We start from the raw sequence: 26,918 nt of genomic DNA on the forward strand, positions 1-26,918 counted from the left end.
AGAACTCATACAATTGTTTTACATATGAGGGGTTAACCTCAGGAGCACAAAACTAGAAAATGCCTGTATTAGAACATCTTTTAGGCAAATATTCTTTCATACATACATAAGTACTTATTCACAGAGGTCAGTTTAACAAATTGTAGGTAGAAAGGCTCTGGCCAGCCTCAAACAGTTGTCATAGTACAAATTTGAGCTCACGACACACACAGAAAAAACAAACAATAGCTAATCCTAAATCAGATTCCATTGTAGTACTTTCCATCATAGATTTACGACACATTTTGCTTGGCCAATATGGTGTTCTAACGTTCGTGTTATAGTTGTGAGCAGCTCAAAGTGAAAAAGGATAATATTTCAGGTAAGAAATCAACTGCCTTTGAAGAGTTTCTGATAAGTCTTTAGAAATGATTTGACTCAACAGCCAGTGCAATTGCAAATTGTATTTTTAAAAACCAATAAGGTAAATTCACTCAGTAGTAGCTTCACTCAAAGGGAGTCGGAGTCTAAATCAGTGCTATAATATTGTAGTTCTGTTTGCTCCTTTTGAGCAAGGCCCCTTGCTGGGAGTGCAGAATCAACATACCCTCCTGGAATATTACTTAGAAGTAAAAATAAGGGAAAAAATCTTTTTTTATTTCATCTAATCCTCCTCACTAATACTCCTTGTTATACAATTATTTCACATTGAATATATGGCAGTGTTACCATGAAGGTTTAAGATTTCCACTTACTTAAAACAACAGAGCTGGCAGGACTGAATTGCACTTCAATTTCCACACCATTATCTAACCAGAGAAAGCTGTGCTCTTATGCATGTGCATTCTTCACTCAGAAACGTTCAAATGCCAGTTAAATGTTTACTTCTAACAAAAAGACAAAGGTTAAAATTACACTTTTAAAAGTTCCAATGAAGTATTTTGGAACTTTGTGAAGTTCATGTAATCCTGGTTGCAGTTGTACTGCAGTTGGTCCAAGACCAAAAGCATTTGCGATGACGTTAGTCAACAAGTCTCTTTCATGAGGCTGTCTCTCAGCACTTGGGGTCCCAGCATTTTGTTTCCAAATCACACCATGGACTGGATTTCACAGGGGGGGGGGGGGGGGGGGGGGGTGAGGGGAGGTAGCTCATCTCCCTCCATCCCACCTTGCCTGTTGCAAGGGTCGGCTGGCAGCCGACATGCCTGAAAGAACCCCACCCCCCAGTCGTAACGCACTGCTGGCGGACTAAACGAGCAGAGTAGGACTACTGCCCCTCAGTAGGATAAAGTCTGGCCCTCGAGAGCTGCTGGCCAATCTGATTGGCTAGCAACTCTATCAGTCCCAGCAGCGCCAGAACTCAGTAAAATAATACGGCCTACCCACTCTTGCCCGCCTGCCCATGCCAACCTTTCTATGGCATGGGCAGTGTATTATTCTGGTCAATTGGCTTGGTAACAAGCTCAATTGACTGTTAATTATTTTTAAATGGCAGATGGGCTGCCGATTTCAGCACCCACTTACTTAGTGTGTTATGGGGGACAGCTCGGGGATGGGTGGAAGGTTGTGGGCTTGGCATCTCTTTTATTTACATGTGCCTCCCTGCTGAAAACAAGTCTGGTGGGAGGAGCCGTAAAATCCAGCCCCATATTTTATTCAATGTGGAGCTGAAACTTTTGATGAAAAACTGAACTAAGTAATTGGATTTAGCTGGTCTGGTTATAATGGGATAGCCCTACCAGCACAAGTGAGGTGCTATAAACAATGCCACCTCACTCATAGCACTGCTTTGCCTGAAAATCAATGATGACCTTGATTTCCAAGGAAAACTGAGAGCCTCAGGGGTGACATGTGGCTTACTTCAGTTGGTGCTATACTTATCTTTGGCCTTAAGCTCCCCTGCCTGATTAGAAAATGGAAATTAATGGAAGTGTTCTATTTTCAATTTTCCAATATCAGTTTATTATCATAATTATGCATAGCTCCACAAACCAACTTTGTGTGTAAGGCGCACACTAGTGGTGGAGGGGGCTATTGCAAGTGAGGTAATTGTGATTAGCAGGTTGGCTTTGTGCCATCAAATCATGCCTCGAAACTGAAAGTTCAAGACCTACTCCAAAACGCAAATACAACCGCAAATAAGATTTTGGGTTACACTGTATGAGTAATTTGAGACATGACATGTGGCAAGTGCAGCATGTTTAAAAGGCAACTTTGGACCCATGGTTCTCAAGGCTCTCCACCTCTGGAATTTTTGCATGTGTCATGTGACTATTGTGAACTAATTGATAGGGATTGGTTACTTTGATTAGTCAACAACTCCATTATCATTGTATCATGTAACAACCAGGATAGTAGAAGGTGAACTAGATGGGCATCGATATTTTTTGGCTAGCCATCCCAGTGCTCCTCTGTACACGTTCTGATTTGGCATTTCAGAATTACATTGAAATTATAATGCAGAAACAGGCCATTCAGCCCAACAAGCCTGAGTTGGTGTTTACCCTCTACATTAGTAATAATCCTAATCCCACATACCTCTCTTGTTCCCTTAACCCTTAATGCTTTCATTTTTCAGCCACTTATCTGACCAGCCTTAAATAATGACTTGGGGTGGGGCAGAGCTGTAAAATGCGGTGAGCCGTTCAGAAGTCCATTGACTTCGGCGGGACTGGAAAATCCTGCCAGCAGGAGGAGCTGTAAAATTCTGTATTCGATCCCTGCTTCAAATACTAACTCTGAACCCATTCAGCAGTGTCACAAACCCCTGTGTAAAACAGTGCCTCCAGCTCACTACCCTAACTCTTACAGTTAATTTGATACCCACGCCGTCTCACTCTAGGTGCTTCGTTCTTCTGATCTCTAGCTGCAACTTGAGCAAAAAAATCAGTGGAAAGCCCAGAGAAACAAAGGAACAACAGTTTCTACCATTTCTCCAGGGTTTCTGCCAAAGGTATGGTCAGGTATCAGGAAAACCTCCATAGAAATGACTGGAATCTACTTTCACATACTGTCTCATCTTTTCATACTTTTAAACTCCTGTCAGATCACTCCTTAATCTCCTCCATTCTAACAAAACAAGCCAAATTTTTCAAATTGTTCCTCATATTTGTATTTTCTTATGTCATCCTGCAGGCTCAGCAATAAGTCACACACAAAGGCCGTATGGGTCAGAAATTAAGGCTACAATATTTTAGGATTAATTCTTCAACCTGTGCTCACTTTGAATGTGATTCCTCGCTGGGAGTTTAGGGGACATTTACTCTATTCTTCACATTAAGTGCTGTATTCAGGTGTATTTTAAGCCACAGTCCAACAATGGGCACTTTATAAATAGAATGTCCTGCTGGAACGGGAAGTGTGAGAATCCTGGTTTCCTTATTTGCAATAACCGTTCTTGAAAATTAAGGATCTTTGCACTCAAAAGTACAATGGAGAGATGCAGTTACAGCTGCAATATCATTTCTAATACAAATCCTTACATTCACAGAATATTTGCTTCACTGAAGAATAAAAAAATTAAAATTGCATTCTATTTTCATCTTAGGAAACAAACACTGAACGTAAATCACAGACAAACTAAAAAAAAACAATAATACAAAGTGATGTCACTCACCCAGGCAGTTATGACCATCATGCGCCAACATAAAGCCATCGTAACAAGTACATCTGTAGTTGCCTGGAATGTTGATACACTCATGAACGCAGCCACCATTGTAGTCATTGTCACATTCATCAATGTCTGAAAGACAGTTAGCAAAGCATACTTCAGTTAGGTACGGGGCACACTGGAAGGCATCACACATAAAAGTAAAGAAGTTGAATACCAGGGTGCACAAAATACTGGGAGAGACAGAAAGCACTAGTATAGAGACGTTATACTAAGTTAATGGGTGGAGTCGGAGTAAGGAGGAAAGTCATGAAGTCTACATCAGGATTACTGTGCATATGTTGTGAATGCACAGGGTGTAGTAAATAAGATTGGGGAGTTACAGGCACAGGTTGCCATGTGGAAATATGATGTTTGGCGATAACAGAGACCTGGCTCAAGGAAGGGCAGGACTGGGTGTTAAATATTCCTGGGTACAAAGTGTTCAGAAAAGATAGGAAAGGAGGAGGGGTGGCGGTATTGGATAAGGAGAGCATTCCAGTGGTGGAGAAAGAAGATGTCCCAGAGGGTTTAAGGACAGAATCAATTTGGCTAGAGCTAAGGAACAAAGAAGGTGCAATTACATTGCTCCGTATAGTCTATAGGCCACCAATTAGTGGGAAGGATATAGAGGAACAAACCAGCAGGGAAATTACAGAGATGCAAACATTATAGAGGAGTTATAATGGGGGACTTCAATTAACTGAATGTAGACTGGGTCAATGATAGTGTAAAGGGCAAAGAGGGGCAAGAGTTCCTAGATTGCGTTCAGGAGAATTTTCTACATTAACATGTGTCCAATCCAACAAGGAAGGATGCACTGTTGGACCTGGTTCTTGGAAATGAGGTGGGCCAAGTAGATCAAGTGTCAGTGGGGGAACATGTAGGAGACAGTGATCATTGTATCGTAACATTTAGGATGACAGTAGAAAAGGACAATCCAGAGTAAGAATAATTAACTGTGGGAAAGCAGACTTCAATGGGGCAAAAACAGAGCTGGGCCGGATAGACTGGAACTAAAGATTGGTGGGAAAAACTGTAGCTGAACAATGGGCTACCTTCAAAGGAGAAATGGTTCGAGCACAGTAAAGGTATATTCCAGCAAAAGGGAAAGGTAGAGCAAGCAAATCCAAAGCTCCCTGGATGAAAAAGGAGATTTAAATTAAGATAAAGAAGAAAAAGTGTGCTTATGACAGGTGTCAGGTAGAAAATACAATTGAGAACCAAACGGAATACAGGAGGTTAAGAAGAGAAATGAAAAAGAAAGTAAGAGAAGTGAAGAGGGATTATCAAAGCCTACCATCAACTCAAAAATATTAAGAGGGTGGTAAGAGGAGGAGTAGGGTCAATTAGGGACCAAAAAGGGGATTTGCACATGGAGGCAGGGGGTCTGGCTGAGGTGCTAAATGAATACTTTGCATCTGTCTTTACCAAGGAAGCAGATGCTACTGAGGCCACAGTGACAAAGGAGGAAACTCTGTCACTAGAAGGGTTCAAAATTGATAAGGAGGAAGTGTTGGGTAAACTGTTGAAACTTAAAGCTAACAAGGCACCAGGACCGGATGAGATGCATCCAAGGAATTTGAAGGAAGTGAGAGTGGAAATTGCAGGAGCACTGGCTATAATCTTTCAGTCTTCCCTAGACTCTGGGGAAGTGCCAGAGGACTGGAGAATTGCAAACATTATGCCCTTGTTCAAAAAAGATTGTAAGGATAAGCCCAGCAATTACAGACCAGTCAGTTTGACTTCAGTGGTGGGGAAACTTCTAGAAACAATTATTCGGGATAGAATTAGTAGTCACATGGAAAAGTGTGGATTGAATAGGAAGAGCCAGTATGGATTTCTTAAGGGAAAAGTGTATTTAACTAACTTGCTGCAGTATTTTAAAGAGGTAACAGAGAGGGTTGATGAGGGTAATGCTGTTGATGTGGTGTACATGGACTTTCAAAGGGCATTCGATACAGCGCCATACAACAGACTTGTGAGGAAAGTTATTGCTCATAGAATAAAAGGGACAGTAGCAACATGGATACAAAATTGGCTGAGTAATAGGAAACAGAGAGCAGTGGTAACTCGACATTTTTTGGACTGGAGGAAAGTTTGTAGTGGAGTTCCTCAGGGGTTGATATTGGGACCTTTGCTTTTCCTGATATATATTAATGACCCAGATCTTGGTGTTCAGGGGACAATTTCAAAGTTTGTGGATAATAAGAAGCTTGGAAATGTTGTAAACTGCGAGGAGGACAGTATAGAGCTACAAAAGGACATAGACAAGTTGGTGGAATGGGCAGATAGGTGGCAGATGAAGTTCAATGCAGAGAAGTGTGAGGTGATGCATTTTGGTAGGAAGAACATGGACAGACAATATAAAATAAGGGGTACAATTCTTAAGAGGGTGCAGGAGCAGAGGGACCTTGGTGGAGAGAGCAGTTAATAAAGCATACAGTATCCTGTATTATTAATAGGGGAATAGAGTACAAGAACAGGGAGGTTATGCTGAGCTTATGTAAGACACTAGTTAGATCTCAGCTGGAGTATTGCATACAGTTCTGGGCACCCTGCTATCAGAAGGATGTGAACACATTGGAGAGAGTGCAGAAGAGGATTACAAGAATGGTTCCTGGGATGAGAAACTTCAGCTATGAAGATAGATGGAGGGGTTGAAAGTGTTTTCCTTGGAGAGGAGAAGGTTAAGAGGAGATTTGATAGGAGTGTTCAAAATCATTGAGGGAACTGAATAGAATGGATAGGGAGAAATTGTTCCCGCTCATAAAAGGATCGAGAGCGAGGGGGCACAGATTAAAAGTGATTTGCAAAAGAAGCAAATGTGCTGTGGTTCGAGACTGGAATGCACTGCCTGGAAGTGTGGTGGAGGCAGGTTCAATCGAAGCATTCAAGAGGTCATTAGGTAATTATATAAATAGAAACAATGTGCAAGGGTATGGGGAAAAGGCAGGAGAATGGCACTAAGTCAAAATGCTCATTCTGAGAGCCAGTGCAGACATGATGGACCAAATGGCCTCCTTCTGCATTCTGACGATTCTGTGATATAAAGACAGGCACCATAGTGAAGGTATTTGTTAGCCCCAGTGAAGCTGGTTTTCCAATTCAAGAGTACAAACAACTTACAGCAAACATCACAAGCAAGTGCATGGCTGCAGAAAATGAGAATGAGAAAGGGGTGAAAGTTCAGGATGAGGGAAGAGTCACAAAAATGCTCTGTTACAACAGCTATGTGGGAAAAACAATTGTTGCAGATCTAGTCATTTAAAAAAGAGCAAAAGTATCACTAGTTTTAAAACAAAAGCAGAAAAGTTTCTGAATGTAGATGCCTGAAAATAAAATTTAAATCAATTTAATTAAAATTTGGTTAAACTTGTCCTATGTAACTTAACATTGAAATTACTGTTAGTAATATTAGCTGTACAGATTAGCAATGGCACCGTTAGCCCAATTATTTTAAGCACGTTATGTCCTTCATTAAAATAACACATATCATATGAACACTTAGTAGAACTGCCTGCCGACTGTCATTTCCAAACTAACTTTTCAGTGTCAGAAGTGCCGTTGGTAAGAAACTCATCGCTAAAACCCAGTCCCCGAGTCCAATCCTGAAAAAGTGGCATCCGAGCACATCCAAAATAAAAAAAGAACGAACTAATTAAATATTTCAGGAATGTCGCAACTGTCCAGCTCAGTGAAAAAGCAAGCAGAGGCTCCAATTTGACCAAATCGATAGTTTTAAAAGTAAACCACTGAACAAAAGAAGTCGGCAGGCAGCTGATCCAGGCAGCCATTGTCAAAAAAATTTTCTTCAAGAGGAGTGCCACCTCCAGTTTGCAGAGCCCATCAAAACCAGCAACCGCAGGAAATCCCTTCATCTCCGAGTGCACGGCGACACCATCTTGAAATTCAGACAGCTCTTAAAGCTGCACATGCACTTTGAAAAATTAACATGGACCACAATTCCACACTTCCAAGTCAATTCAGACTAATCCAAGGCCCAAACCAATCACAAAATTTGGGACTTGGGAGGAAAAGATTCCTAAGGTGCAGCATTGCTTCAGGTTTAAATAAAAAGTCAGAACACCTGCAAGCAAAAGGAAGATCCAACCCTGGAAAAGGCAATCCAGATAGTTAGACAGTCAGAAGTCCATCAGCAGCACAGGACAGTCTTAAGGGGAGAGGATAAAACATGGTGCAGATGCCAACCCTCAATCCAGCTAACTAAGCAACAGACACACAGGGACATTCTAAGATAGGGAAAGCAATACCAGAACAGGCCAGCAGAGCAACCATGCCAGCTCTGTGGTGCAAAGCACCTTCATATCAATGTCCTGCAAGTGCAGCCCAATGCTGCCAATGTGACAGGATTGGACACTATGGCAAACTGTGCAAGGCAAAAACTCTGAAACACATGAAAGGCCCAAAGATGATCCACGAGGTCAACACTTCAAACTCAGAAGGCACGCAGCCATGCTTCCTGGGTGAGGTCAAAGATCTTGGTTTCTCATTATGGACTGTGGACATGAGGGTTAGCCTAACCCTGCACCACATTTCTTCACCAGCTCAGATATTTCAACCAGGATAAATAAATACTGAGTGAGGTTATGGCACCAGGTGATTCTTAGAGGACGAAGGAACCACCAACCCAAAAACGTCCCATTTATTTCTACTATCATTTTCTGACCAGTAACCAATCCTCAATCCATGCTAATAATACCCCAATTCCTATTAGTCCTAACTTTATGTAATAAACATTGTGACACCTTTCGAGTGCTTTTTGAAAATCTAAATATACTACATCCACCCTACATTTTACATCCTCAAAAATACTCCAACAGATTTGTCAAGCTTTCATAAGTCCATGCTGAATCAGAAAATCATAACATGATTAAGGAAAGTATCCTTGCCACATTCCTAATCATAGATTCCAGCTTTTTGCTTACTACTGATATCAGGCTAAATTACCTATATTTTCCCTTTCTGAAATAATGGGGTTATGTTTGCTATTTTCCAATCCTTGGGCAGTGTTCTAGAATCTAAGGAAATATAGATCATCAAAACCAATGCATCCACTATCTCTGCAGCTCCCTCTTTTAAAACCCCAGGGTCCAGGGGATTTGTCACCACTTAGTCCCATTAATTTTGTCGAAATCATAGAAACTTACAGTACAGAAGGAAGCCATTTAGCCCATTGGGTCCATGCCAGGACTAGTGAAATTTCTTTACTTATACTGATTTCTTTAAGGTCCTCATTCTTGATAGACCTTTGATTTATATGATTTCCAGAATGATATTTGTGCCTTGCCCATGAATACAGATACAAAGAGCAGAATCTTTGGCTTGGCGAACGGGGGCGGGGCCTGCTCACCGAGGCGTAAAATGACACGTAGTGACGTTGGGCGTGCGTCCCGATGTCACCATGCATCATTCAGATTTTCAGTTCGGCGGGCGCATACCCAAGTTGGCTGCGTGCCCGCCAAACTGCCAAAGGCCTATTAAGGCCAGTTAACTATCACTTAGAGCAATAAATTGAGCCCAGGCGGCCTTCGCATTTTTCATGGAACCTCATCCACGGGCGGGAAGAGGTTTCATGAAGGTTTTTAAAGTCTTGTAAAAATTTTTAATAAAATTAATAGACATGTCCCAGCTCATGTGACAGTTTCACATGAGGGGACATGTGTTAAAATTTTTTTTCTCCTTTATTAAATTTTTGGGAACCTATCTCCCTGAGGCAGCTCTGTGCCTCAGGGAGATTTCTGCACTCTTTCGCGCACATGCGTGAAAGAGCGCAAGCCCAGGCTCAGGCAACCCCCACCCTGCCCGCACAGGGAGTGCTTCCAGGTGTGCGTCACGTTGGGCAGGCCTTAATTGGCCAGCCCACGTAAAATGGCAGTGCCCAGCTGATTGCACGCAGCGATCAGCTGTGCCCACGCCTGCATCCGCTCCCACCCAACCCCATCCCCCCCGATGGGGAGAAAATTCTCCCCAAAGTATTTGTTTAACGTATTACTATTTCCTTGTTTCCCATTATAATTTTACCTGTCTCTGCCTCTAATGGGCCTACATTTACTTTTACTAATCTCTTCCTATTTACATACCTGTAGTAATGTTTACAATCTGATTTTATGCATCTTGCTAGTCTACTGTCATATTCTATTTGTTATTTCCCCATCAATTTCTTGTCCTCCTTTGCTGAATTCTAAAATTCTCCCAATCTTCAGGTTGATTACTCATTTTGACAACATTATAAGTCTCTTATTCCCTTCAATCTCAGGTTTTGTGCAACCACTTGCTTTCCCATTCAACAGGAGTAACCTCCAGTCAACTGGAGTCATCTGTACTCTAGTTTGGACCTACCTGGTCCACATGCCTGCTAGCCTTACCCAGTATACTGTCTACCCTAAATACTTTCTAATCGTTCTATATACTGAGAAATGCTCTCTAATCCTCTATATACCAAGTGCTTCCTGGGTCAGCTGTCTGCCTAAATACTTCCTATCTCACCAAAATGTTAAAGAGAGCAAAAAAGTAAGAAATAAAGGAAAATAGTAATATGAAAAGGCCATTCAACCTCTCAAATTGGAGAGGAAAGACAAATAGAAAGTAAAAGAGTGAGGAAAGAGTGATGTGACAGAGAGAAATGAAGCAGGAAAACAAGAAAAAAAAATCACTTGCATTTATATAGAACATTATCACTTCCATAGGATATCCCAAAATAGTTTACATCTAACAAGAAGTCCAAGAATGAAAGTGAGAATTGAAGAAGAACAAGGTAGCAGGGGATATGTTTAAATAAATTTTTAAACCTTTCATTTAATTTTTTGAACATCGATTCAATCTCCCTGAGGCAGCTCGGTGCCTCAGGGAGATTGAAGCGCTCTTTCGCACGTATGAGCGAAAGAGCGCTAGCCCTGACTCTCCCTCCTCCCCACGCCCGCAAAGGTAGCACTAAGCATTACCACTCACTTATTACCCTGGGCTGGCCTTAATTGACCCACCCGTGTAAAATAGCGGCACGAAGCTGATCGCAGGTGGCGATCAGCTCTGTGGCCACTCCTGCCCAGCCTGCCCGCCATCGGAAAAATTCTGCCCTGTATTACTGGAATATTGGAACTCCTGCATTGGTGCCTACAAGATTCATTCATCTCTTCCTTACATCATGGAAGTCCTCGCTTCTGGAAAGTCGGATCAGCCTGCAACAGTTTCAGCCTGCTAACCGCTGAAGGAATACGCAACTGGACTTTGGACTCTGGTGAAACCATAACTCTTAGGTTTTTTTATCATGGTCTTGCCCTGTACCACTTTCTTTCCATTATCCCTCTTTTATTGTACGAGTACAAAAAGGGCAGACGTTGGGAAACTCCATTCTCGCTTTATGTGTGTGTGTAAAATAAACCAACCCTCTCATTCTACCTTACCTTGAGTTTGCTGTGGGGTTATTAATAAAGGATTGGATCACTCCCAAACTGAAGGGTTGGGGAAACATGACACCACTTATAAAGGGGAAAATCAGAAAAGCACATATCTGTTTACGGACAGTTAGTAAGAGGAGAAATCAGGGCTGATTAAATTAATCCCTCTCCAGCCCGTAACACCCTAATTGAAAGGGGAAACTGACTTCCAGTTTCTAAGGAAATGAAGACTGAAACTGAGATTGGAAACCAAAACTTCTGGTTGAAACTATATAAAAAGGGAACAGGGTACAGGGCCATCAGAGCTCAGTGGATCTGAGTCCAGTGGTGCAGTACCAGCAAGCTGAAAATGACAGAAGCTAGGTCCAGAGCTGAAAGCAAGCAAAGTTATGGTTGTTGCAACTATTTCTGTTACTTGAAGATAACATTAATGGACCTACATCATCCAGACCATTGTAAGCAGAGCTGAGGAGGCAGGCGTGAGCTATTTTTAGTGAAGACTATGCCCATGGAACCGAAGTTGATTGTACACTGCTGTTGGCTGATGATCAAGTTAAATCCTAGAAGAGGAGGAGCTGAAATCCCCATGAGGAAGACAGAGTTTTGAAGGTGACATAAACATTGAGTGATCTGCCAAGCCAATTCGTAAAATCTGCCTTAGTTGTATGTCATTTAATGTACAATTTATAGTTCATAACTTACTGCAATTTGCCTGTTAATCCATGTTTACTTTATGTTAATTCTGGGTTTTAGAGCATAGGTGGTTATGTAAGGGAGTATTTAGTGTTTGCTTTGTTTGATTCTTGTATAGGAAAATTCTTTTGTTTTAAACCATGGAATCTTGTGTTTCATTCTTTCAGTAAATAGCTGCGATTTCAGATTTGTGTTTTTGTAAAAAAGTTACTGATTTCAACTAAGATCATAACGTAACATATTGGAAGGATTCCTTACCATTGTGTTTAACATTTGCAGCTACACTCTTTTCAAGTTTTTTCTTTGCCACTTTGATTCCCTTTTTGGTATGCTTCTTCCTGGCCAAATTAAGGACCATCACAAACTATGAGGAACAAGGAGGCTACAGTAGAAGATAGGCAGATTCTGATAGTGAGCAGATATGTGCTAAACAAAGGGTTATAGAAGGAAGAGAAGAAAAAATTGTTTTGTATAGTACTTCTCACATCTTTAGGATATCCTAAAGTACTTCACAGCCAATGAATTACTTTTATAACATGAACAAACATGGCCGCCAACGTATGATCAGCAAATGAGATAAATGAGTTCGTTAATCTATTTCAAAGGTGTTTTTTGAAGGAAGATGTTAACCAAGACATGACAAAGGCCTCCTGCTCCTAATGCCAAGGATTTATCTATATCAACCTGAACAAGCAGATGGTTTGTAAAGAACTGAGAATAAAAATAGAATAGAGTGGAGAAACAGAAAGACCTAGGGGTAAAGATACACAGGTCTTTAAAAGCAAGATTTTAGGTGGGAAATAAGGATAAAATTAGATTTGGGGATTTTACATACAGGGGCTTGATCATGAAAACAAGCAGGTAACTCTTCCGGACTGAATATTGAGTTCAACAACTTTAGATCATGAACTCTCTCCTCCGTCCCCACCCCCTTTCCAATCCCTCTTTTTCCAATAATTTATATATATTTTTCTTTTCCCACCTATTTCCATTATTTTTTAATGTATTTCCATCCATTGTTTTATCTCTACCTTTTAGCCTATTTCGATCCCTTCCCCACACCCCACCCCCACTAGGACTATCTGTACCTTGCTCATCCTGCTTTCTACCCTTAATGTCATCATTAGCACGTTTTTTAGCTAATATCACCACCATCAACACCTCTTTGTCCTTTTGTCTATGACATCTTTTGGCAATCTCCACCTATCACTGGCCCTCTATCCAGCTCTACCTGTCCCACTCACCCTTAAACCAGCTTATATTTCACCTCTTTTCTATTTTTCCTTAGTCCTGGTGAAGAGTCATACGGACTCGAAATGTTAACTGTATTCATCTCCACAGATGCTATCAGACCTGCTGGGTTTTTCCAGGTATTTTTGTTTTTGTTTCAGGTAACTCTTAACCTGATTAGTTAAATCACGGGAAGAATCATGTATACAGCTTTGAACATCATATTCTAGAAAGGATATTGGAGCCTTAGAAAAAGTGCAACCTATGTCTATAGATGACGATGAGGGGCATACATGAGATATTTGAAAATTAAAACAGTACTCATCACACCAGAGAAGCTCAGGGGCAGATCTAATGGGAGAATTTAAAGTTGTAAAAAGGATTAGGAAAGTAAATAGTGAAAGATTATTTCCACTGATCGCTAAACAGGTAAGAAAGGAGGATAACTTTAGGATTAATGCTAAAAGCATAGATAGGTTTAATATAAAGCATTACTAGAATTTGGAATGCCTTAGTCTATTGAACCTTTCAATCCCAGCATTTGAGAAGCTCTTTCTGAGAGATCCAAAACAAGGCTTGAAGTGGACTTGCATGGCAATAGTTGCCAAGGTGAAGGCTTCAGCCTACAACAACCTGATGTGGAGTACGCTGGAGAAGATATCAGTCTTATGATTTTACACCTTATTGTCAAACCTCCTCATATTAAAGCCTGGATAAAGCATTTGGCATTGAATAAGCTGAATATGTGGCACTGAACCTGTCAAGCAAATCATGGCTGGATTTTATCGGGCATCGTATTCCCTAACGCCTCCATGGCTAAAATATCAATTAGGAGCCCATCCACCCAAAGGCCAGCTGCCCTGCAGCCATTTTATGCTTGGCAGGGCATTAATTGGCTCAGGTCAAGACTTCCAATGAGAAAGCCCTGCCTTAGAGCTGCCAATCAGATTGGCTGGCAGCTCTATAGTCCCAGCATCACCTGGTTCGAGCAGTGGCCACTGCTGGCAGACCCCAGTGAGGGGTGTGAGAGGGGGGATGGGTTTGAGAATCCAAGGATGGGTTGGGGGGTAGTGGTCTGACCTTGGGAAGTGGGGAAGGGGGGGTGCCTCTTATGGGCACAGGGGACTCCAAAGGAGGCTTCTCACTCCACTCTTGCCCAATACCAGTTCACCCATTGAAAGCTGCCGGGCTACCTGCCTGGCGTAGGCCTCCCCTTGCCATGGGTAAAATAGCAGGGGGGACAGGATGAGGCACTTCCCCATAAAATGAGAAACAGGTCAGGAGATGGTGGGGAGGTGGCAGCATGCCATGTGCAGGTTGTGTTATTCTGAATCACATGCTAACCATCTAGCCAACTGAGCTAACCAGCCACCTGTTTAAAAATTAATATTGCCAATATTAGCTGATTAAGACTCAAATCAGCCTGCATGGTAATTTTCTGTATGTTATTTAAACAGAGATGTTAATTCATTTATTTTAAATTAACACCTCTGCTAAAAGAGCAAAGAATGCCTTACAAATGCATTAAACATGCATCCCTAATTTCAGCCAACAATAATTTCTGGGTTTATGAGAGAGACCAGATCAACTTTTGATTCAGTAATATTACGAGCATAATTACAGAGTTATGAAAAATGTAAGTCAGAACATCTTATTAAAAATAATCATTGAGCACGTTCATTTGACAAATAGTAAAGAGATCAAATGTCAAGGTAGAAATAGTAGACAGAAAAAATGGAGTACAAAACAACAATGTAATCTTGGAGGTTAGTTGACAATAATAAACTCTTTTCAGTTTATGAGATCAACTAACCTCTCAATTAAACATAACTCTGAGCCATCCATTATTCTCCAAGTACTCTCTCAACGAAACATTTAATACTCCATTCACATTGCTATGGAAGTATTGTTGCAGTGCAATCAGGTTCCCAGTGGTCTGCATGAAAAAAATGTTCTTGAAATGCTAACAAGACAGTCTTTATTGCCCAACAGGAGTTGGCTTGAGGGCATTACATATCAACCAAATGGTATGGAGCTATAGTCAAATGTAAATCGGGCCAAGTAGGAAAGGTCATTTCCCTTCTCTGAAGAACATCAGTGAAACAGTTGGTTTTCTAACAATGCAGCAATTTTCAGGGTGATCAACATACATTGTGAAATTAAATTCAATAAATCTTACACTATCTGCCATATTGCAATTTGAACACTCAATCTTCAGGTTACTAGTCCAATACCACAACCACTACACTACTATGCCCAAACAAGAAGTAGAGAGTAAAAACATCTGTTCAGCTATGGTGACAGAAGAAATGTACATGCAGTTGCTAAAAGATTGCAGAGAAGATGTTTATCCCACACAAATAGAAAAAATGACAACCCCCAACAGCAAGCACAAAAATGATACATGATCCTGCTGGCTACACTTGGCCATTGTCCTCTGTAGGAAGCACTGGATGACAAAATGTATCTGAGAATCACAATATCTCATATGCAACAACCTTCTCTACCAATTACACCAATATTTTGTATTGGTTTGCCCCCTCAAAGAAGCTTTGATTAACACTTGTTATCAAATATTATAAAGTATGTCTTCAATAGTGAACTGTTCAACATTTAGATTACAAGATATCTTTGCCGCTGTTTTCATAGAGATTTTTTTATTGCCATGTTTTATTTTATTTATTTCAGAACAAAAAGAAAGACAAATTTCAACAGCACAAAATAAAGCAAAGCCAGAATCTAAAACTTAATCTGTGGTCATCTGAAGACACGTTTAATTGTTAATAAGTGGAATGAAAACTGTGTTCCTTCTCAGGAGACCCCCTGGTGATTAAGAGGGTATAATAAATTTAGTGTAAATTATGTCGTTTTTCTTGTTGAAGAGATGCTGGAGGCAAATTTTAAATTGTTGGCCATCCATTTCTCTCCTGAAAAAGCATGTGTCCAAAATTTAAAAACAAGGGAGGAACCTCAGCAACCCCATTGAAGCCCAAGGCTTGTGTCATGTAATTAGCAGGCAAGACTGTGATGGACGAATAGCACATGCACTTGAAGCGTGAGGAAAGGTTCTTAAATATGGCAAATAGGGTCCGATGCCAAACGTAGGCTTTCAATTGCAAATTTCAGGGACAAATGGGTGGAGTGTGAACTGTGCACGCTCCATCTATGTGTAGCAAGGGTGGAGTGGAAAATAAATGGAGGCAGTGAGAGGAAGAAATCAGTCAAATAAATATGCATTCAGTATTATTTCCTGAGCAACATGCTTAAAGCCAAACAGAAAAAAGTTATAATAATCATGAGTAAGAACCAGAAAGAGCGAACTGGCAGTGTACATACTTTCCATTTGCATTTCATGTGAACTGTCAGCATACTTAAGCCACCAAAATCAATATTACTGTAAAGCTTTTCCTCTTCAGCATTACTATCAGCACCATTCACAGAACAAGAGATTGAACATGATGGGCAAGAATTTTTGCAAAATCAGGAATCCCTGCTTGAAGTGTGTCATGGTGTTCAATCCCCCACAGCAGTAAGGAACCAGGAGGATTACTGAGCAGGAGAAGGAAGCCCTTGAAAGGACCTCAAACTGAAAGCAGAGAATAGCACATCCTGTTTGCAGATTTTAAGCAATGGGATATACTGAACTGTAAAGAAAAGCAGAACATGGCAAAAGAGCAAAGGCTAGATTATGCAAGTGGGCATGGTAATGCACAATGAATTTAAGCATGGCATATAAGAACATAATATAAATGCAACATATTGGTTTGGATAGATGTACCAAGGGATTTAAGGGTCTGGATATATTAAAAATCTTTAAAACTAGCTCACAGATGAAAAGGCAGCTAAAAAGGATAATCGACGGTGAACTTCGTCCTAAAATATATAGGATATAAAAGCAAGGAAGTACTAGTGTTTTTGAGATCTCAGTTAGAATATTCTCAGTATAATATTCTCAGTTTTGGGAAGGTCGGAAGTATGTGCTGGCCTTGGAGGAAATCTAATGGCAATTCACCTGGGATGAAGGGATTTATTAGAATGAGAAATCAGACAAAGTTGGGTTATATATCCTTGAGATAAAAGGTTAAGGGGTAATCTCATTCAAGTGTTGAAGTGATGCTGCAAATTAATGGGATAATGGAGGAGCAAAAGTACATAATTATACAATTCAAACCAAGTCAGTTAAGAGTGAATGCAGAAAAAAAACTATAAAAGGTTTTGTGTAATGCACTTCCCTGGGTGTCTATTGATGTAGAGTCAACTGGAGTTTTCAAAAAGGACATAGATACATACTTCAGAGATAGGAGTGTTAATGAATATACTGAAAAAGGGAAGCAACTGAACTCCCTGGTTAATATATGGTTGAGCAAGCGCAATGGGCCAAATGGCCTACTTCTGTTTCTATGTTCCTTCACTGGCCAGACTTTCAAATGCAGCAGCTGGCACAGGGTGGTAGGAAACAAACTACACCACAATTCCCAGAAAGGTGAGGCTCTACAGTTCCTGCTAAAGCAGGTGTTAAACGTTTTCCCTGTGGGAGTGATGGAAAAATAAAATCAAAGGACATGTTATCCTGTGATTATTTTCACAAGCTACAAGGGTTCAAATCAGCGTCCAACATAAAAAACTCTTTATGTGGTGAAAAGCTAAACATAGCCAAAGTAAACATGGAAATATTTCAGCTCTGGCACTGTTTGACAAATAATAAATAAATCAGGTGCTCTGCAAGCAATTTTTCAGCCAAACATTAAAATTACAATTAATCAACTACAAATGATTGTTAGAAGAGTAAAAATACTTTTTTTTATAGTACCCAGAAAGACCATCCCTCTAATTTCTTCAGTTAAGTGGATATTTTATTGTAGCTTTTAGCATTTATTAACTGTAATTATTTCTCAGTTCATTAGCATTACAACTTCTACATTTTCAGTCTACTAACAATATCATGGTCCGTATCATATTTGTCTCTATACTGACGAGATAAGGAACCCAACAGGGTTCATGATGAATAACAACAATGCTAATAAAATTTAGGACTAAAACATACTTTCATTTAAAAAACGTAAACATTGTTCGGTCCATAGCTGCGACAACAGCCTTTATTTGAATCCCTTATCGGTTAGAGTGTTAGATGGTTTTTCTCACCATGTTCCGCAGTCTTCCTTGCTATGAATAACTAACCTTCATCACATTTTCATCCTGCGTGTCTCTATACCAATGTTCCCTTAAAACTGCTGTTAGATTCCATGTTCTTGTGACTCTATTTGCTTAATAGCAGGAACATAGACTCATAGCATCGTAGGCATGCAAACCTCTTTGTACCCACCTTTGCAAAATGTCCTCTCCACATACTTCCCATTAGTACTTGATAACATTGCTTTATGCACAGCAGCAACATATTCTATGTTTTTTTTTTAATTGCATGTTTGGACAGTTGTTGGAAATGGAGTTCAGGTCTTATCATTGATGTCTCAACATACAAGTTTGCCAACTAATGACAATAAGTTGTAGTATCTGAAGAATCTCCTTATCAGCCAGTTCTGCAATATGATCTGAATTCCATTTACCATTGCTGAAATTCTATCCAAGTAAATAAAATTAATACATGTACTATAATACACTCCAAATTTAAAATGACTTCAGTTATACAGGGAGGGACAGGATTGTTAAAAAACAATCTCACCTTAATTTAAAAATTGTTAAGATTCTACATAAAACAGAGTTATAAACATTGTTCTTGTGCTTACACAAAACTGTTGAGAATTTAGACAAAGATTTTCTTATGCATTCCTGACATGCCTTGGAGAAAGAATTCCCAATCGAAAAATAGAGCCCAATGATAAGGAAATTACCAGTTCTTACACAACGCAAGAGTCCAGTATTGGGAGTATTTACATGCCCTGATAAAGCACCAACATAAACCAGCAAAATTCTAACCTCCTGACAGATAAATTTCATCAGTGTTATCCAAGGATATACATAATGCATGCTGAATGACTGGACGGAATCTTGTGCTGGACAGTTGTTGGAAATGGAGTTCAGGTCTTATCATTGATGTCTCAGCATGCAAGTTTGCCAACTAGTGACAATAAGCTGTAGTATCTGAAGAATCCCCTTATCAGCGAGTTCTGCAATATGATCTGAATTTCATTTACCATTGCCGAAATTCTATCCAAGTAAATTTCAGGAGCAGAAAGCAAGGCGGGTGGGGAAACTCAATTGAGCAGGAGGCCAAAGAGCAATTTTGCAATTAAGTTCAAGTAAGTTTGAAGATGTGTGAAACTTCTGGATGCTTGCATTTGCATGTATCTCCATGTCATGCATACTCATTAACAGGCCAGCTCGCCAGAATTAAGTTCCCCTTCCCATTTAAGTTATCAGCAAGCGAGCGATAGGTACCTTCAGGTTTACGGTTGTATAGAAGTGATGTGCAGCAGAAGAGGTAGCCAACTTGCTGGAGTTGGACTGAATAGCCACTGATTTTTTTTCCCTCTTTGGGGAGTGTTGTTTAACAAGGCGATGATCAGGTGATGGCAGTCTAAGGGACATGGAGCACAGAGGCTGACTGAAAGAGGGAGGGGGTCCAGGGCAGGAATGGAGCCATGGAGGGAAGGCAAGGGTGCAGGGATGTGGCAGGGAGGGAATGACCATGCCTGTTGGGGATGGGGGTCTTGTGAATGGGAGTTGGTTAGGTTCCAGGCCGGGATGGTGAGTGAGAGTGAGGAGAGAGGTGAGAGGAGAGAGGCGAAAGGAGAAAGAGAGAAGGTCCAAAGGGTCATCTACCATGGGGTTGTGGGGTCAAACTGAGGGTTCTGGGCAGTGGAGAGAACAGTCACAGTGACAAGGGGTAGCGGGATGAGAGGCCTGGGTCCAGGGTCATGGTCGGGTAGCAGATGGTCTCATGGGGGAACACATGGAAACAGACATAAAAGTGGCGTGGATAATGTGAGGGGTCAGGGGGATGGGGGATGATAACGGGTCTAGGATCAGAGGGGAGAGAAGGCATGTGGAGGGTGATGATTATAGGCTCAAGGGTAACGGGTGAGGTTCAAAGGTAACAGAGGGGAGAGGAATAGTTATACTGGGTGGGTCACAGATGATGGGGGAAGTTGGTGAGTGATGGGGGAGGATTGAGGTGGTAGAACGTGTTGGAAAGTGCACCATTTTCTCAAGGGTTTTCTTCACAATACAGTTGCTTGGTATGTGAGAATCTTCAAAGTGGGAGGAGGGTCTTTTCAGATGGGCGGAGTTAAAGGTGAGCAAAATTGGCCGATTAAAGGGACACTCTATTAATCAGGAGTCAACTGGATGAGAAGCATGCTCAGTTGTGCTCTCCTCTCTATGGCAAAGCCCACACAGCAGCAGGTTTGCTCCCTGACTCATGGGTCTCATAGCCTCAATTTCCCAGCAAGGTCAGGAGCTGCAGGAAAATCCTAAAAATGCTGTTTCATTCTTGGACATATTCTAGTTAACAGATGCAATCAACGTACATTATTGCAATCTGGACAGTTCAGGACCCCAGATTCATGCACTAACTTTCAGCCTTTTTGGAGTCCACAAAAATGTAATTATTTATCCCTGTCATAACTCAATTTACTCTCCAATTTTCAGTAAAACTACTGCTACCTTTCAAATGCCATATGAATATCTATCAGTATTGTAAATTATTTCCTGTTCAATACACAAAACTCAGCAAACACAATGAGAATGGTTAATGAAAAATCAGCAGCAGTAGCACATGAACTTTAGCTGAAGATTAAGTGAAACGGCAACATTCAGCATCTAAATCACCAAAATAGGAAAAGAATAACAAATCCTTGCAACAAGCTCACAAACGACGGCTGTTTTCTATTTAACTCACATTTACTTACAAGAAAATCTCTTCCTTCTTCAATTTACCTTCACCATATCAGCATATTGAATCCAAAAATCATCTTTGGTTGAAAAGAGTGAGGGCCCAGTCGGTCAGTATATGTCTCCACAGAAACCAATGTGCTTCAGTTGACCAAGAGGCATGTTGGAGCCGTGCAGAAAGCCTCTACAGTTGGTTATCTCTCTTCCCAGTTTAATCAGCTAAGACTGGGACAGCTTTTGCTCATGGGTAATCTCCCACATGAAAGTAAATAAAGACTAGATTTCAAGTTAGGAAGTCAAAGCTTTAACGTTATAGAGAGGAGGCTGCTTACATAAACATCACTGCAAATGAAAGAAAAACTAGGTACACCATATTCACCTCTTTCTATAATTCCACTTCAAAATAATACTAATGCTTAATACTTGACAGGAATTCCTTTTTGAAACTGTTAATGCCTATATCCATTCAGCAAAATTGACTTCAGATCAAATTCTGATTAATAAATAACTAATTCAAATTATTGTAAGTGTTCCCTTGAAAAGGAAACATTTGGAGGGCTACAGGGAAAGAGCAGGGGATTGGAACTAATTGTTTAGCTCTTACAAAGAAAAGATACAAGCAACAGGATATGATCAGTAGAACAGCAAGGATGTCATTCACAGTATACTTTAAAATGATTCAACAATTACTACTGGGCAGCAGTGCAGTTCTAATGTTATTTGGCTTGTCCATTAAGTAAAATTGACTGTAGATTAAAGCCTGGTAAGTAAATGACCAACGCAAATCTTGCAATTATTCTTCTTCTTGGATCAGTGTAGCACTGGCAGTAAAATGAGGACTACATTTGCCCACACCACAAATAAGCCTGTGCCAACTTTGTGGGAGTCTGAATTTGTCAAACTTTGCAAGGCTAGCTCCTTCACCTAGTTTTAATAGGTTCACCACACATAAAGTAAGGCCACTTGGAGACTGGGCAGTGAACAATTTGGTGAAGAAAGGGAAATTCAGTTAGACAGTAGCTCCTAAAGAGTTGCTGCCTGTTCTTGAAAAGATGGAGATCTCCTGTTCAGCAGAAGCTGGTGTGCTAGAGAGGAAAGTGGTCATACAACATTTGTTACATAGTAATTGCTGCAGGAAGAGAAGCACAAGCACCCATTCAATGAGTAGATATAGGAAGGATCTTGCTGCACGAGGTGGGAGCAAGGAGGATGACCCTCTTTGGAACAGAATTGCAACATGCCTGGTTTGAAGTTGCATAGTTTCAAGAGCCTTTCAGGTCCTAAAGACCTAGGAGAAAATAACAAAAGATAATTTCAGGTATCAGAAGCAGAGCCAAGGCCATTTTACTCATCTTTGGGCACAACATTAATATTAGAGGCCGTCATTCAAAAGAGAGTGAGCTGAAACAATCTCAAGGAGTATGCAGAGGACACTTCCTCTTCACTTTTATTGCAGAAAAAGCAATTGGGCGCATTCTTTGTGGACCACACAAACAGCTTGCGCTATGATTCTTAACATTCTCAGAGCCAAAAACGATCAACGTAAACTCCATAGGTGCTGCATTAATGGACATAATGATGTAAAGGACCACACAAACAAAAATGTAAGGTGGCCTGTCCAGGCTCTGTTCTGTTTTCTAGCATCTCTATGTCTTGTGCATGTTTTCAGGAAAAGCTGCACATGACTATCGGATTGCAATCACATCATAGATGGGCCTGCAAACTTCAAGCAGGTGTTGCAGTTGAGGAAATTGCTAGAAGTATTTTTGGGCTAAAATCTGTGGAAGGAGTATGACAGAGGAATGTGGAAGCATAATGCCCATGCACAGAACGTATCTTTCTTTTGTTGATCTTGTTGCTACACTTACTTGGTAAAACAAAGGCATACTCTGCACAACAGAATTATGACACAATATATAGGCAACTGTCATCTGTAAAAAGATGTTCCCTCCTGGAAACCATTGCAACACATCTTCCTTTTCCCATCTCGTGGTATTATCCCAAGATGAGGCGCTAGGACCACTGGCAGGACAGATTCTCCACACATGGCAGCACAGTGTTATGCAGATAGATGGGAGCCCTCAACATTGACTCCAGATACCCATGAAGTATCATAGTATCAGGTCAAACACAGACAAGAAACCATCCTACTGATCACTACCTATCGCCGCCCCGCAACTGATGAATCAATACTCCTCCATGTTAAACACCACTTGGAAGAAGCACTCGGAATGGCAAGGGCACAGAATGTACTCTGAGCAGGGGACTTCAATGTATATTATCAGGAGCACCAGAATTAACCAAGCTCAGAAGGATATAGCCAACAAACTGAGCCACAGTAGGTGGAGAGAGAGCCAACATGAGAAAATTTTAAAACAAAAACAGAATTACCTGGAAAAACTCAGCAGGTCTGGCAGCATCGGTGGAGAAGAAAAGAGTTGACTTTTCGAGTCCAACATGACCCTTCAACAGAACTGAAGTATAATTAGGAGAGGGGTGAAATATAAGCTGGTTTAAGGTGGGGGGCGGGGGGAGAGAAGTTGAGGGTGGGGTGGTTGTGGGGACAAGCAAGCAGTGATAGGAGCAGATAATCAAAAGATGTCACAGACAAAAGGATCAAAGAGGTGTTGAAGGTGGTGATATTATCTAAGAAAAGTGCTAATTAAGAATGGATGGCAGGACACTCAAGGTACAGCTCTAGTGGGGGTGGGGTGGAAAGACTGGCAAGGTATTAGTTGTAGATTTAAAAATAATGGAAATAGGTGGGAAAAGAAGAATCTATATACATTATTGAAAAAAACAAAAGGGAGGGGGAAGAAACGGGGTGGGGATGGGGGGAGGGAGTTTAAGATCTAAAGTTGTTGAATTCAATATTCAGCCCGGAAGGCTGTAAAGTGCCTAGTCGGAAGATGAGGTGCTGTTCCTCCAGTTTGCGTTGGTCTTCACTGGAACAATGCAGCAAGCCAAGGACAGACATGTGGGCAAGAGAGCAGGGTGGAGTGTTAAAATGGCAAGCGACAGGGAGGTTTGGGTCTTTCTTGCGGACAGGCTGCAGGTGTTCTGCAAAGCGGTCGCCCAGTTTACGTTTGGTCTCTCCAATGTAGAGGAGACCGCATTGGGAGCAACGAATGCAGTAGACTAAGTTAGGGGAAATGCAAGTGAAATGCTGCTTCACTTGAAAGGAATGTTTGGGCCCTTGGATGGTGAGGAGAGAGGAAGTGAAGGGGCAGGTGTTGCATCTTCTGCGTGGGCATGGGGAGGTGCCATAGGTGGGGGTTGAGGAGTAGGGGGTGATGGAGGAGTGGACTAGGGTGTCCCGGAGGGAACGATCCCTACGGAATGCCGCCAGGGGGGTGAAGGGAAGATGTGTTTGGTGGTGGCATCATGCTGGAGTTGGCGGAAATGGCGGAGGATGATCCTTTGAATGCAGAGGCTGGTGGGGTGATAAGTAAGGACAAGGGGGACCCTATCATGTTTCAAATTGATGCTGCCAGACCTGCTGAGTTTTTCCAGGTAATTCTGTTTTTGTTTTGGATTTCCAGCATCCACAGTAGCTTTTCGTTTTTATCTCTATGAGAAAATTTTACTTGACCTCATCCTCCCCAAACTACCGAGCAGATGCAACTGTCCATGACAGTAGTGGTAGGAGTGACCACCGCACAGTCCTTGTGGAGACTAAGTCCTACCTTCACATTGAGGACACCCTCCATCACATTGTGTGGCACTGCCACCAAACTAAATTGAGGTATCAGCCTAGTGAAGCTGCAACACAGGGCTGCAGAAGCAGCACACTATCGGCTGAGCTAAGTGAGCCCACAACAGATCAGATCGCAGCTCTGTAGCCCTTCCACATCCAGTCATGTTTAGTAGTGGACAAAGAAACAACTAATTATAGGAGAAGGCTCCATGGATGTCCCCATCCTCAATGCTGTACCAGCATGTGAATGCAAAGGGCAAGGTTAAAGCATCCATCCTTAGATGCTCCATCTCAGCCTCCTCCCAAGATCCACAGCATCTCAGAAGCAAGTCTTCAGCCAATTCAATTCACTCTATGAGATATCAACAAACAGCTCAGCAAAGGCAATGGGCAAAATTTAAAGATTGCGAAGGGGTTCTCACCCACTGGTTGGAGAAACGGTGGGAATCTTGAGCCAGTTTTCTCCGGGAGGCCAGATGTAATTCCCAGGTAATCAGGCATTTACCTGGATAACATCAGGCCTCCCACTTGTTTAAGGCCCGAGTAGGGTGGGAATTCCACGCCCGAGACATGCTGGCCACTCAGAAGGTGGCAGCTCTCCAGTACCGGCAGAACCATCGGGAGCGGTGGTCACTACTGATACTACACTTGGTCCTGCAGGAGGGATCAGCCATGGATCCCCAAACAGAGATGAGTGTGGGTGGGATTGGGGTCACGGGGAAGGAGTCACCTGCCAGGAGGGGATTGTCAGCCGGAGGGGCAGGGGTCGACAGCAAGTGTTGGGTGGGGGGGGGGGTGGGGGGGGGGGGGGGGGGGGGGGGGGCGTCTTTCTGCAGGGCCCCCCTTCCCAATGCTGGGTCCCTCGATTGGGCACAGAATTCCCATGAGTGGGGGACCACCACCTTGGTAGGCCACTGGCAAATCCAATAGGGTTTGCTGGGTGGTCTCCATGAATGACTGAATTTCAGTCATATCCAATTGTGTTGCTGAAGACTTAAGCTCCAGATCAAGCCGTGCCTCTACCCAACCTGTTCCAGTACAGCTACAACGCTGGCGTCAATCTGACAAAATGGAAATCTCCCAGGTATGTCCAGTCCACAAAGAGCTGGATTAATTCAATCCAACCAATTATCGACCCATCTGTCCACTCCCAATTATCAGCAAATTGATGGAAGCTGTTGCCATCAGTGCAGTCAAGCAGCACTTACTCACCAATAATCTGCTTGCTGATGTGGACTCGGTTCCACCAGGACTACTTGGCTCTAGAGTACATTACAGTCTTAGGGCAAACACGGGCAAAAGGGCTGAATTCCAGGAGTGGGGCGAGAGTGACTGCCTTTGACATCCAGGCAGCATTTGACCAAGTGTAGCATCAAGGAGCCTTGGTAAAACTGAAATCAATGAGAATCAAGGGGGAAACTCTCTTCTGACTGGAGTGATACCTAGCAAAAAGAAAGATGGTTGCAATTGTTGGAGACCAATCATTTCAGCTCCAGAATAATGCTGCAGAAATTCCTCAGGGTACTCTCCTATGTCCAACCATCTAACCATCTTCAGCTGGTTCATGATAACCTTCCCTCCAACATAAGATCGGAAGTGGGGGTGTTTTCTGCTGATTGCAGTATTCAGTTCCATTCGCAAATCTTCAAATAATGAAGCAAGTTCGTACCCGCATGCAGGAAGACTGGATCTTCAGACTGGGGCTGGTAAGAGGGAAGTAGCATTTGTGCCACACTAGTGCCAGGCAATAACCATATTCAATAAGGGAGAATCTAACCACTTCCCCTTGACCTTCAACAGCATCAACATTGTCAAATCCCCAACCATCAATATTTTGGGGGACTTTGCCATTGGCCAGAAACTTAACTAGACTAGACATATAAATACTGTAGCAACAAGAACAGGTCAGAGACTCTGGCCAAAATTTTACATCCCAAGGGCGGACACGCAGCCAAACCGAATGGACGTGAAATAGCGCCAGATGACGTAGGGCGAGCATCCCGACGTCATCGTGCACTCGTGTGATATTTCGCTTGATGGGCACGCGCAGCAGTCGGAGATGCGCCTGCTGACAATTAAGTGGGCAATTAAGCCCATTAACGATGCAATTAACACCGATTTTACATGGCCCGTCTGCCAACCATAAATGTGGACAGGCCATTCTCCCAGGCGGCATTCACATTTTTGCTCAAACCTCGCTCCAGGGCGGGATGAAACCTTCGTGTGGAAATAAAATTTAAAAAGCGATATCTGGGGATTGGATTTTTATGAGGTCTGTTTTCAGGTGCTTGGCTGTGCTGCATGGACATATATTGCAGCATTTTTGTCATTTCCTTTATTCTGTGGAGGTGTGCAGCAACCTGGGGCAGCTGTCTGCCTTCAGGGAGCTCTCATTAGAAGC

General features: G+C 41.9%; 1 protein-coding gene across 2 annotated transcripts in view; it reads right to left on the reverse strand.

The window, feature by feature from the left end:
• scube1 (signal peptide, CUB domain, EGF-like 1) overlaps positions 1-26,918 on the reverse strand; it is a 370,427-nt gene that overhangs the window by 321,994 nt on the left and 21,515 nt on the right. For both annotated transcript variants that reach the window (XM_078568359.1, XM_078568358.1), the window contains exon 3: positions 3,596-3,721. In XM_078568359.1, the coding sequence (XP_078424485.1) occupies positions 3,596-3,721 (126 nt within the window). The remainder of the gene's footprint in view (positions 1-3,595; positions 3,722-26,918) is intronic.

The sequence above is a fragment of the Cetorhinus maximus genome, chromosome 22, assembly GCF_964194155.1.
Source record: "Cetorhinus maximus chromosome 22, sCetMax3.hap1.1, whole genome shotgun sequence".
NCBI classification, from domain to species: domain Eukaryota; kingdom Metazoa; phylum Chordata; class Chondrichthyes; order Lamniformes; family Cetorhinidae; genus Cetorhinus; species Cetorhinus maximus.